The sequence below is a fragment of the Silene latifolia genome, chromosome 2, assembly GCF_048544455.1.
Source record: "Silene latifolia isolate original U9 population chromosome 2, ASM4854445v1, whole genome shotgun sequence".
Taxonomy (NCBI): Eukaryota; Viridiplantae; Streptophyta; class Magnoliopsida; order Caryophyllales; family Caryophyllaceae; genus Silene; species Silene latifolia.
This window is the reverse complement of record NC_133527.1, coordinates 139,345,747-139,359,810: the sequence shown is the minus strand read 5'-3', so window position 1 is coordinate 139,359,810 and position 14,064 is coordinate 139,345,747. Positions and strand designations below refer to the sequence as shown.

At 35.0% G+C, this 14,064-nt stretch overlaps 1 protein-coding gene across 1 annotated transcript; it reads right to left on the bottom strand.

Annotated features, from left to right (window-relative positions):
• Positions 1-5,481: 5,481 nt before the first annotated feature.
• Positions 5,482-8,766, bottom strand: LOC141641381 (uncharacterized). The gene has a single exon (XM_074450046.1). The coding sequence runs from the start codon at positions 8,764-8,766 to the stop codon at positions 5,482-5,484; it is 3,285 nt and encodes a 1,094-aa protein (XP_074306147.1).
• Positions 8,767-14,064: the final 5,298 nt, after the last annotated feature.

The following is a 14,064-nucleotide window of genomic DNA, read 5'->3' as shown; positions in this document are numbered from 1 at the left end:
TGCTTTCCTAGTGCATTTTGTATGACTTGTAGGAAAGAGGACAATGAGGCGGAATTCCTGCCTCCCGTGCACATTTGGAAGGTTGATGACGACCTTAGATGGAATAGTATGAAGAGGAGGCAAGAACGACGACCGACAAAGCAAGAATAAGGAGTAAGAAAAGGCTAAAGGTCGTGAAGCAAGGATCACATTGTGCAACAATTCGAGCGGCGTAGGCACAAGAAGAGTGGATTCTCCTCTCATGATCCGAGCGTCCCGTGCAGAAGACGAGCGGATTATCCCCTCACAATCCGAGTGCCTCCTCCCCTGGTCCGAGCGGATTGTTGTAGCACTAGCGTGATATGCTCATCTCCTTGCAAGACTTGCATTTCTCCACTTTAAGAATATATCATTGTTATTTACTAATCTATCCTTACTTAACCTAATGATGTACTAATTGTTAGAAATCTAGATCTCTTTACTCAACATATTCACATATGCTATGATTTTAATTTAGTCATAAAATTAAAAGGTGATCTTATGCGTGCAAACTTAAATTAAAAGAGAAGAAATCATTGTCCTTACTACATGATTTTGGTTTTATGGGCACCAACAAGATCTCCTTCTTGTTAGTTCTTGAGCTTTCCATATATAAGGATGATCCTCCAAAAATCCCAAAGTAGAGATTCTCCTCTTGATTGCACCCAAGACTATCCCTTATCCCCACTAAATAATATTAGCTAGATATTAGTTTAGTAGTTTACCTTAAAATTGATTACTAACACTCATATATTACATTAATAATTTTAGTAATCTTTTTGAACAATTTGAATCAAAAACTCATCTTTTTGATGAAGATTTAAAGAGAGAGAAGAGAGAAAATACATGAACTTTTGCATGTGATATAAGAATGAATGATGAGTGAAAATTAATCCTCTTACCCATAGAGGGTTCACGGTTGGATTAAAGAAAATAGGGCATCTATTTTCACTTTTTGTCTTCACAAGAAATAGATGTGTAAGAGTAGGTGTAAGGCTAGTTGTAGGTAGACATCATCATGCCATTTTATTAAATAAAATAAAACAACCAAAACCCACTAACTCCTTCCATATTTCGGTCCATATATACATAAAATGGACTACCATTTTATTTTGTCAATTTGTCATTTGCCACACAATATGTCACATGTAGTATGTTACATGTTATTAATTAATTTGATGCATATTTATCACATTAATATCATTTCATGAATTAATTAAATTACGTACAACAAATTGACTAGTGATACTTGATCACATAAATAAAATGGGTCATAAAATTATAATTCGCAACATCTTGTAATTATAATTAACCATTCATTCTTATCTTTATTGTTTCACAAACAATAAACAATTTTAGTAATAAAGTATTTCAATTACTAAAATAAATCTTATTTAATCCCATTATGATAAGATATCAATATTCTCTCTCACAAATTGAATTGTTCAATTTTAAGGAATTGATTAACTTGTATCGTCATACAATTAATCAACTTTACGGATAAGGGCATCATCCTTTAGGTGTGACCTTAAGGGATCAGCTGACCACCACCGTCCCACGACAGTAACGTCAAACTCTAGCAAGCCAATCGTTACCGATTAATGTTGATCAGTTGACTATAAAATGAATCATCCCTTACGTATTCTTAAAAATGAGATTTAAACATGTGATCATCATGATCGACAATTGTGATCGCATTATTATCGGGGACACTTACTCCAACAATCTCCCACTTGTCCTCGACAAGTGTGCGTCACTAATTCTCTTGTCCTATTACTATCTCCCACTCAATGCAAGGTGTCTTCCGGGTCGTACTTGCAAGTGATCATATCGAGAGTGGTTTCCTCGATCTGGAGAATAACTGATTGACCGGAGTTATCTACCATAGATACCATCCGAGCGTGGCCACGCATTTCCAGTTCATTACTCCCGAGTGACCCTGAGATATTGTTTTAACCCTGACAAGGGGGTGGACAATTCCTATCGCACTTATTCCCTTCGAGTAGCCACAGCCATCATAACCCAAAATATGCCTATTTGACCCCATTTACGAAGGTCGTAGTAACACAAATCAAAGTTAATCTGAAACTGTGCCACCTTAGGCGAACAGTCTTTAGTCAAAAGAATCGACTCATTAGAATACTATAGTAGCTCTCGCCACGACCAGGCTATATAAATTTGCCAGAACTCTATAAGCGGTCACTGCCCGACAGAGTGTTCCTAACCGTCTGCCTATGTGATCGACTAGTCATCTCACATGACTCTATGGCACTTGAACTTGCCATCAATCGCATCACACTCTAGTCACTTCGAGACGTCACCTCATACAAGTGACTATGGGCGAATGCCATGTTAATCCGGGTTCACTTTAACGGGGTTCAATGTTGTCTCTACAACCCGTTTGGATGTAACAAAGTATAATAAAAGAGTTTTTAAAGTAAAAACTCGAACGACAAATGCGATTATCACATATGAATAGTCAATGCCTGATAACTATTTCATATTCTATAATCTAATTTGATCTTGAATGTAGTTGTTCATCTCAATTTAATTGAAATGACATGACTCATCATGTTAAGCCTATGTGAAAACTTTGGTTAGTAGGTTTTATCAACTTCTTGTACCTTACTCAACCTTACTACATACTCGTTTTCCTTTGTAATGTACACAATTGCATTACAAAACTTTCTGAGTACGTGTCGAGATCCAATCAAGACAAAGGCCCTCTAGCCTAAGAATAGCTCCCACTGTTTTCACAGTGTGCGGGACCCATCCCTCTTATACATCCCATGATTGCAAGTGTACTCAATTTCCGTTGTAAACATTTCTCATTGTTCTTTGTTGCCTAGAACGATTCTAGAAAATCTATCCCTTAAATAACATAGCCACAATGGTATCTTAACCATCCTAATGTGTTTTGATTATGGTTTTGTCGGAAACCATGCGCAATCTCAATTGTCAATTGTCACTTGTGTAACACCCTTACACAAAATTGCATCAAAAACACTTTGCATTATATCCTTAATGCTTCTGCAAGTACTTAAGGGTAACCAATATGGCTACTTGGTAATTATTTCTTGAATTCGATTTTGAAACAATTCATCATACTCAAAGTATATGAAGTGTTATACATCATTTCCTATTTAATTGATTCGGCAGCGGAAGCAAATGGAATCAATCAAATATGTTCAATTTAATTGAACTAGTCATGAATCTTATCAACATAAGACTTCTTATTGATGCTAATATCATGTGGATTTATCTACATAAATCTAGATATCAAAGATGTATTATATTACTCCAAAAGTCTTAAATCATTCGCAATGATCAATATGTCATCCACATATAAGACTAATTAAAATTTCCGTAACTCCCACTAAACTCCATGTATAAACACAACTTCTCGACTTATCGAGAAAAGTTTTATAACATGATCAAAACATTGATTCCAACTCATTGATGTCCTACTTAAGACCCTCTCTTAAGTTTCACATTATCTGAGGATTGTAAGAATCTATAAAACTCATGACATGTATTGAATACATTCCTTCTTTTGGAGAAGTGGGTTTTAGATTCACTCGCTATGTATTTCATAATGAAACACAATCCCTAAGAAGATCCAAATAGACTTAAGCATTTCAACTAGTGCAAAACCCTTTGTCACCAATCAAGCCTTGAAATCTCTCTTTATTAGTGCAAAACCCTTTGTCACTAATCACGCCTTTTTATTTCGGATTTTCATGGCTCTAAGCCTTGTATTGAGTTGTGACTTAAACATTTTCATGTAAGTCATACGTTCATTACTTTCTAGAAGTAATCAACTTGAATCAAACGATTTCTTTGTAAGTTGTAAGCTCTTTACTTTCTTAAAAGTAACATGAATTCATCATCTTTAACAAGTGATGACTTTAACCTCCTAGGTTTTAAAGAAACAACATCTTACACAAAATGTCTCATGTAGACAAGAAAGACTAGTTTCTTGTGACATAACATTCTTTGTGGCTCTTGAATAATTTCTCCCACTCTGTCTTCTAGAAATAAACTCGTATTTTAGAAAGACAACTTTACGAGCCGCAAACCCGTCGTACTCGTGACAATTGAAAGGAAAAAATGAGCATTTGTTGCTAGTGAAAACTTACAAACATGGTATCCTAACATTTCATATCTCATATGAATCATTTTAGATTTAGTGGAAAAATAATTTAGACAAAAATGATAAATTCCCCAAAAGGATCAAGTAACTCAAATTAACTTGATTGAAGTCCAAACCATATCGAATAGCGTTTGAATTCTTTATCTAACCACACATTATCCCATAATGTATGCTAAGAGAGATTAACTTGTGATATTATATCACATTTCCTTTGGCTTATATCAAAGTCTTCACTTTGATAATCCCATCGCGATTAAATCGTGATTCCTTGAACTCTTTGAAATTCTTCAAAAAATTTCTCTATTTATCTTTTTAAGTGAACACATTAGCGTCAACTTAAATCGTTGATAAAAGTAAATGATCAACCTATTCTGTATCAATGATTTACATTCTCGATCTCTTTTTCAACCAAAGGCACGAGACATCTTGCTTTGAATACAAGATACGCATATACCATTAACAATCTAATGGTTTCAAGAGTACTCGATAACTCTTTGCGTTCATCGTTAGAGAATTTAAGGTTTAATCTTGGGTTACTAATTTGAGTATTGCATCATCTTCATGATATATCATTCTAGTTTGGTTTAGAATATAATCACCTTGATAATGGGCTAGTCATACATCAAATCGTGGTGTATAGGGTCACAAAAGTGAAACCTCTTTTGTATCTTAACAAGTATATATTCTTATTTAGAGTTTATGTACTTAATAGTCATAATTAAGTACAACTATAAACCCAAAAACTATATTGAATACACAATGACTCTATCTCTCAACATCACTGTTGCTAGTCGTGATATTCTAATCATCCTGTGTATCAAGTACAATGATGAAAACCACCTCCGGTTTCTAATATTGACGAAATGGTACTAGCAAAATTCATGTCAATAAAATAAATAAAGAACTAAGTCTTATTAGATGTCCCACAACTAACTTGCTTATTCTTTAACAACTTGGGGTAGTTTCCTTTCTAGTGTCCAACATTTAAGACAATGGAAACTTTATCGGTCGGGATTGATAGGTTTAGTATTGTCATTCTCAATAACGCTACTTTTAACATTACCTTGTATCAATTCCATTTTAATATTTACTTCTTGAACCTCGTCCTCATCTTAACGGTTTAAGAGAATGCTCCCACTCATTTCAGTGAGTCTTTGCTTTGAGAAGCAAAATTGAATTCATGAAGATTACTCTTCATTTGTTCGTTTTAGTCTTAAAACTTTTTTTTTTGGTAGAATGTGAGCTTTTCATTAAAATAGAACAAGTATTACATTATGATTCAATACAAACATAGCTACAAAAGCTGAATACTAAACATGAATATCCAAACTAAGTAGCCACTCCTTATCCTTTTGAGGCATAACAGTCTGAATTTTCTGAAGAATTCGTGCCTTGACTATAGATTGGATCTCCTGAATCACCTTCCTTGGTGTAGCTAGTGTTAAAGAGAGTCTGCATTCATTCCTGTATTTCCAGATACAATACCAAGTAGCCATTAGAGCCATCCTAGCTACAAGCTTCTGTAACTTTGTACAATTCAGATTTGAACCTGTTATCCTTCTGCACAACCAATGTTCAACACCTTCAATAATCTGTGAGCTATACACACAGCTGCCAAACAAATGCTCATGTATCTCAGTAGCTTGCTCACAGTTCACACAACTACTACTGTCACAAATCTGCAGTTGAAACAGCTTATCCCTCAACTGCAGACCCTGCTGCTTGACCATCCATCCAACTAAAGAATGCTTAGGTATGTTCCAATGAGCCCAAACAATATTATGCCACTGGACTAGGGGGTGTGGACCCTGCAACCAGTAGTAACCAGACTGAATAGAGTAGCCCCTAGCATCAGACTGCCAGTGACCACCCACAAAACCAGAATTCATAAGATCCTTAATTTTACAGATATTCCTCCAGTTCCAATTGGAATCAGGAGGAGGTTGATAACTATGCCAGTCAGCTCCTTTTAGATAAACATGATCAACCCATAGAACCCATAATCTGTCAGCTTTAGTATGTATCCAATTAACCAATTTACCAACAGTAGCCTTGTTCCACACCTCTGCACTTTTTATATTTAGTCCACCTTCCTTCTTCCTACAACAAATTTTCTCCCAAGCTATCAGAGGTACCCTATGATAATCAGACTCCCCACTCCAAAAGAAATTTCTGCAAATTGCTTCAATTCTTCTAATAACACCTTTAGGGATAAGAAATATAGAAGCCCAGTAGTTGTGGAGAGTGTTTAACACAGAGTTGATTAAAATAAGCCTGCCTGCATAGCTTAGTTTCCTTGCACCAATACCTCTAATCTTATGAACCACCTTATCCAACAGTATATTACAATCAGCTTTAGACAATCTGCCAGGCTGGATAGGCACTCCCAGATATTTGAATGGTAACACCCCTTGTTGGAATCCTGAAACCTGAACAACATCCATTCTCACATCACTAGGGACCCCATTAAACACTACCTCTGACTTAGCAGCATTAACCTTCAAGCCAGAAGTTGCAGAGAAAGTAGATAAAGCCCTCAGGAGTAGCATGATTGATCTGATATCACCCTTACAGAACATTAGCAAATCATCAGCAAAAAGAAGATGTGTCAACTTCAGACTTTTACAAAGAGGATGATATCTAAAGTACCATCTTCTAGTGGCATACTCCATAACCCTAGTTAAGTACTCCATACAAATGCAAAAAATGAGTGGAGAAATAGGATCTCCCTGCCTCAATCCCCTTTTGCCATGAAAATAACCAAAGTGAGAACCATTCAGATTAAGAGTATAAGATGGAGTAGTAATACACAGCATAATCAACTTCCTAAAATGCTCAGGAAAGTTAAGAGCTTCTAACATTTGGTCCACAAACTGCCACTCAATGGAATCATAGGCTTTCTGTAGGTCAAGCTTGAACATACATCTCGGTGAAACCATACCTCTATTATACATTCTCACCAGATCCTGACAAATTAGTATGTTTTCAAGAATACTCCTCCCCTTAACAAAAGCTCCTTGATTCCTACTAATAATATCCGGTAAAATCCTTGCAAGTCTATTACACATAACCTTAGAAATTGCCTTATATAGGACATTACAGCAAGAGATAGGTCTGAAGTGTTTAACACTAGTAGGTCTATCAATTTTAGGGATGAGAGTGATTACAGTAGAGTTAATCTGATTCAGAAGTCTCCCAGCCTCAAAAAAATTAATAACAGCAGCTCCAACCTCATCTCCTATGATATCCCATGCATCCTTATAGAATTGACTTGAGTAGCCATCAGGCCCAGGAGATTTACCATTAGGGATACTGAAGATGCATTGTTTCACCTCTTCCATAGTAACTGGTTGGGCTAGAATGAGCCAGTGTTCCTCAGTACAGCAAGGACCCCCAGTCACCACATGCTTCTGTACAGAAAGAGTCTGAGTATGAGAACCTAGCAGACTCTGGTAATAATCCAAGAAAGCCATCTGGATATCAGCTCCCTCAGTACAAAGCCTACCATCCTCATCCTCAATTTGAAAGACCTTATTCATCATAGTTCTCTTTTTAATGGCCTGATGGAAATAAGCAGTGTTTAAATCACCCTCAATAGACCACTGGATCTTAGCTTTCTGAGATAAGAAACTATCCCTTGCCACAGTAAGCTCCCTGAGGTCCTTAGCTAAGTCCAATTCCTGCTGAATTAGATTTAAATCCTCAGGATTGTCCACCAAAGCTTGCTGAATTTTAGTCAGAGCCAAACTAGCAATAGTAGTAGTGTTTTCAATATCAGAAAAGCAAGTAGTATTCAATCTCTTCAAAACTGGTTTGAGAGCTTTTAACTTCTTAATGACTCCAAACATTTTAGTACCAGGAAAGGATCTTCTCCACACCTGAAGCACACTAGGTTTGAATTCAGCAGATGTGCCCCACATATTGAAATACTTAAAGTTTCTTTTTCCTCCCAAATCAGCTCTCCTATGCACCACTGTACAGGGACAATGATCAAAAAGACCCTCGGGATGGAAATGTGCAATATAATCACCATACATAGCCATCCATTCAAGATTCCCCATTGCCCTGTCCAATCTGCTATACACTCTATCAGAAGCAGCCTGCTTATTAGACCAGGTGTAAAGTGCCCCTGTAGCAGAAATATCATCCATGCAACATAAAGAAACACATTCTTGAAACTGTTCCATTTCAATCTCAGTAGTGTTACCACCAAGTCTTTCAACAGGAGAAAGAACAGTATTAAAATCACCAAGCCAGAGCCAAGGATCAGTACAATTAGTAGCCACTTGTTTTAGAAACTCCCACAGCTCCACTCTTTCATATAAATCATTAGAAGCATAAATCATAGTCAAATAAAACCTTCTATCATCAGTTTGAGACTTTACAAACATATGGATATATTGAGCATTGTAAGCCAAGAACTGTATATCAAAACAATCAGATTTCCAGAAAAACCAGATTCTCCCCCCTTTATGCCACCTGGAGTTAGTGGTCACACTCCAACCATCACAGATAGAAGTAGGTCTCTTTAGTAATGTACTAGGCTTTAGTTTAGTTTCTAGCAAACCAAAAAGACCAACTCCATTATTGTGCATAAACCATTTAACCACCTTCTGCTTATTCAGGTCATTAAGACCCCTAACATTCCAGAATCCAATACTATGCATCAGGACTGGCTACTGGAGGGTCCTTTCCACTTTCAACCACTCCCCCTCCAGGAGTAGCATTACTAACCAAGACATCAGCAAACGTATATGGGCTAAACTTCCCTGACAGTCTGACACCAGCCAACCCCCCTTGCCTATTGATCCTCATAATCTGCTTAGCAGGTGTAGCTTTGCCTCCAGGAGTCATATTAACCTGTCCCAAAGGGGGAAAAGCCTCAGGTGTAAGAATAGTAGGGGTTTGAACACCAGTAGGAGCTTTCTGAATTGGCTTCCAAACTTTTTGAGGCACATTCTTAGTTTTAGATACATTGCCTGAACCCTGTTGTTTCCTGTTCTTAGGACCAGGCTTCCTGTACTGTGTAGCCAGGTGACCTATACCAGTACAACTAGTACAGGTAATTGGTTTCCATTCATAAGAAACAGAAACATTAATCACCTTGCCATGTTCATCTAGGAATTTAACCACATCAGGCAAATTCCGATCCATTTGCAATTCAACCAAAACCCTCGCATAGCTTAATTGAGTTTTATCAATAGTAGGGCCATCCAACTGAACAAAGTTCCCCACAAGACCAGCTATCTTAGGTAAACATCTCCCCCAAAATTTCAGAGGTATACCAGCAAGACGAACCCAAACAGGGACCACATCAACCTTCCCCTTTTCTAATTCAGACGAAACTTCCCAGGGTTTAATAACAATGGGTTTATTGTCAAACAAATAATACCCAGACTTTAACAAAGCATCCCTACTCCCCTGTTTAGTAAACCTAACAAGGAAAACTCCATTATCCAAGAAAGAAACTCTGTCAACACCAAAATCGCCCCAAACATCATAGACATAGTCCTCAATAAGCTTCCATGGCGGATTAGCGCCTAAAATATAACAAAAGACAGAGTTTTTCCAAAATTCTACCTCAGGTTGTATGTCCTCTGTTGTAAACTGAAGCAGCTCCACCTCTTCCTCCTCTGCAATAGGCTCCAAGACTGGTTGGTCTTTACCATTCCTTCGAATTACCCACCCATCCTGAGAATTGATTTCTTCTTCCTCAGACAGGTTAAGGACAGGGATCCCCTGTATGTCCTGTAAAGACCGAACCTTTGTAGCTGCTGCAGAAGTAGGACCCCTAAAGGTAGGAACTTTAGGTCCCAGCTGTGAAAATCCTGCTCTAGAATTACCCAGCAACACATTCTTAGCAACTGTAGCCGAAGATGAAGCTGAATTTTTTTGTAATGGCGTAAAACGGTTATGGTTATTGAGCTTAACGGCTGTCATTATTATCTAGGTTTCCTGATTTTTAGAGCTTTTCTCTCTCTAGTTTATCTCTCATCTCTCTTTTGTTAGTCTTAAAACTTTCATTGAAGTGGTTGCGTTGTTTTGGTCAATTACGAATTCTGACAAATCTAACTACCAAAACAATTTATCGCTTCAAGGTACTTAATTCAATTAAGTATATGAATAACAATCCATTGTAAGTAGATGTGTTAGTCAAGAATCAAAAACCTGTTTGATAATGAATAACTTTTATCTATACTCTTTACAAGAGATCCTTAGCAATGGTTCATTTGAGGTTTTAGAAGCAAATTCATATTTGTCTTTAGTTACGATGTTTTAAAGGAGATTTGAATCAAAAATCGAAATGATATCGTATATGAATTGTATTAAAGAAATAGAACAATATGATAACGGAATAGTGTAAAACTTAACATTTATCGTTATAATAATACTTGTAAATAACAAGTAAAGCATTTACATAGTGACATCTACCCAACTATGATAAATGATTCCAAGATCCAAATTCATATTAACTTGGGAACGGTAGGGCCGATTCATCCCTTATCAATATAACTCGGTGGATTAACACTTTAATCGATTCTACTTTTAGAACTCTTGGTCGATAAAATTACATTAACATTTATCTTTAGCCCGGAACACATGCGACTACGGTCACGAATACTTTCGTTGAGCTCAATCCAAATTTCGAATAAATGTGTCCATGATCCAAATCCACATCAACTTGGGCACGGTAGGGCCGATTCATCCCTCATCAACATGAATTCGGTGGATAGACATTTATCACCCACTTCACCAACGTAACAAGGTTTGTCTTACGGTAAAGCCGGCTCACCTCCCTTGCGAAACTGGTACTTCATGGTTTCTAATTTTTGGTAAGGCTAAGTCTCAATTGATTATTTTAGCGAGAGGTCATGTCAATTTATTATCTATCACGTTTTAAGTGAACTAAAGCGGTGAACTACGATAATTATAATTGACACGGTCGATAAACTCGATTAAAAGAAGATGCATGTTTTAGTTATGGTGATTTAGCGATGCATGCAACATATAAATAAAATGCAAAGCATAAATTAAATCCTAGTATGGCCTTCCTAGAATAGAAAATCTAATAAACTATTACATATTCGGAAACCAACTCCATTGGTCCCTTGAACTTCGGTTTTGGCACGCATCTCGAGGTAACACCGTCTTTATGTATCGCCTTCTTGAGTGACACCGTCTTCAAGGAACTCCGAAATAATTAAATTACATAACAAATTACATAATTTCCTATTATACATTTGTAACTAAAATAAAATAAATCTATTAAATTACAAAACGGTGATACGAGATCACAATAAATTACAATCGAATCGATATTCCCATACATTTCGGGTAATATCAATTAAAAACTAAGGCCATACTAAGTAAAAATTACATAATTAAAAAATTACATAAAATAAAATTATGACAATCATAAATAAAATGCAGCATTATAATATGTATAAACATGCCCAATTTTATGCTAAATCGCCTTTAAGGAGCCAATATCGTATATTTAAACGGTTTTTACGGATTTGCGTGATTCAACCTTTTAAAATCACAATAAAATACATAAATTCATATTTATGCACAAGTTAATTACCCTAACCAACTTAGGACTCAAAATTAATCTCCACTAACTATTTGACTATAATTAACTTATATTTCTTAAAATTGTTCATTAATGGACTTAAAATTACAATAAAATGCTATAAACTCCAAATAAATCATAAAAATTTCAAATAAATTCAAAATTTAAAATTTAAACTCATGAACATTCTGGAAAAATACCATGACACTCATAATGTTCAAAAACTTAGGTTAAAAATTTTGAAAATTTATCGGGAAAAACAATGTTGCGGTTTATCGGATTTATCAATTATAATCATAAAAACATGAGAAAAATTATATTCATTAACTTTTCAATTTTAGATCTGAAAAAGATAATAAAATGCAACATGTGACGTTTTTCCTTAGTCATAAAATTGCATGTGACAACATACTAAGTTTCTATGACCAGATTCGAAATTTATCTCATATTAACCTATTTTTCATCTAAATCCGATTTTTAACATGAAAAATCCATATTTCGAGCATAAAAACTCAAAAAAATCTGAAAATTTCCAGATCATCTAAAAATAATATATGTGAAAACATAACCAAAAACCACTGGAAAATTCGAAGTTTAGCTAATTTTCGTACAAAAATGACATTTTTATCATAAAAATCACATTTTAATGCCAATATTATATAAAATGAACAATAAAAATCCATAAATTAACCAAAATATCCTAAAAACATTTTAGGTCCAGAAACTTTAACATGCATAATTAATTTCGTGATATATCATAATAACACAAATTTATGAGTTTTATATGTTAATCGTATAACTCGGAAAAACAATAACCGATTTGCATGCAAACAACCAAGGCTCTTGATACCGCTTGTTAGAAATCTAGATCTCTTTACTCAACATATTCATATATGCTATGATTTTAATTTAGTCATAAAAGTAAAAGGTGATCTTATGCATGCAAACTTAAATTAAAAGAGAAGAAATCATTGTCCTTACTACATGATTTCGGTTTTATGGGCACCAATAAGATCTCCTTCTTGTTAGTTCTTGAGCTTTCCATATATAAGGATGATCCTTCAAAAATCCCAAAGTAGAGATTCTCCTCTTGATTGCACCCAAGACTATCCCTTATCCCCACTAAATAATATTAGCTAGATATTAGTTTAGTAGTTTACCTTAAAATTGATTACTAACGCTCATATATTACATTAATAATTTTAGTAATCTTTTTGAACAATTTGAATCAAAAACTCATCTTTTTGATGAAGATTTAAAGAGAGAGAAGAGAGAAAATACATGAACTTTTGCATGTGATATAAGAATGAATGATGAGTGAAAATTAATCCTCTTACCCATAGAGGGTTCACGGTTGGATTAAAGAAAATAGGGCATCTATTTTCACTTTTTGTCTTCACAAGAAATAGGTGTGTAAGAGTAGGTGTAAGGCTAGTTGTAGGTAGGCATCATCATGCCATTTTATTAAATAAAATAAAACAACCAAAACCCACTAACTCCTTCCATATTTCGGTCCATATATACATAAAATGGACTACCATTTTATTTTGTCAATTTGTCATTTGCCACACAATATGTCACATGTAGTATGTTACATGTTATTAATTAATTTGATGCATATTTATCACATTAATATCATTTCATGAATTAATTAAATTACGTACAACAAATTGACTAGTGATACTTGATCACATAAATAAAATGGGTCATAAAATTATAATTCGCAGCATCTTGTAATTATAATTAACCATTCATTCTTATCTTTATTGTTTCACAAACAATAAACAATTTTAGTAATAAAGTATTTCAATTACTAAAATAAATCTTATTTAATCCCATTATGATAAGATATCAATATTCTCTCTCACAAATTGAATTGTTCAATTTTAAGGAATTGATTAACTTGTATCGTCATACAATTAATCAACTTTACGGATAAGGGCATCATCCTTTAGGTGTGACCTTAAGGGATCAACTGACCACCACCGTCCCACGACAGTAACGTCAAACTCTAGCAAGCCAATCGTTACCGATTAATGTTGATCAGTTGACTATAAAATGAATCATCCCTTACGTATTCTTAAAAATGAGATTTAAACATATGATCATCATGATCGACAATTGTGATCGCATTATTGTCGGGGACACTTACTACAACACTAATATATATAACCCATTTGTAATAATAAAAAAGAGAGTCCAATTAGACACCAAGAGGTTCCCATAATAGAAAATACTCTTAGATTAGATTAGGAGTTGATTAGAATAGATTAATCTCAACCATTCCATATTATTTTTTGCTTAATTATTGTTCATGCAT

Bases quoted from the DNA above. Each gene is read 5' to 3' on its own strand.
- LOC141641381 (XM_074450046.1), bottom strand. From the start codon at position 8,766: ATGCACAATAATGGAGTTGGTCTTTTTGGTTTGCTAGAAACTAAACTA.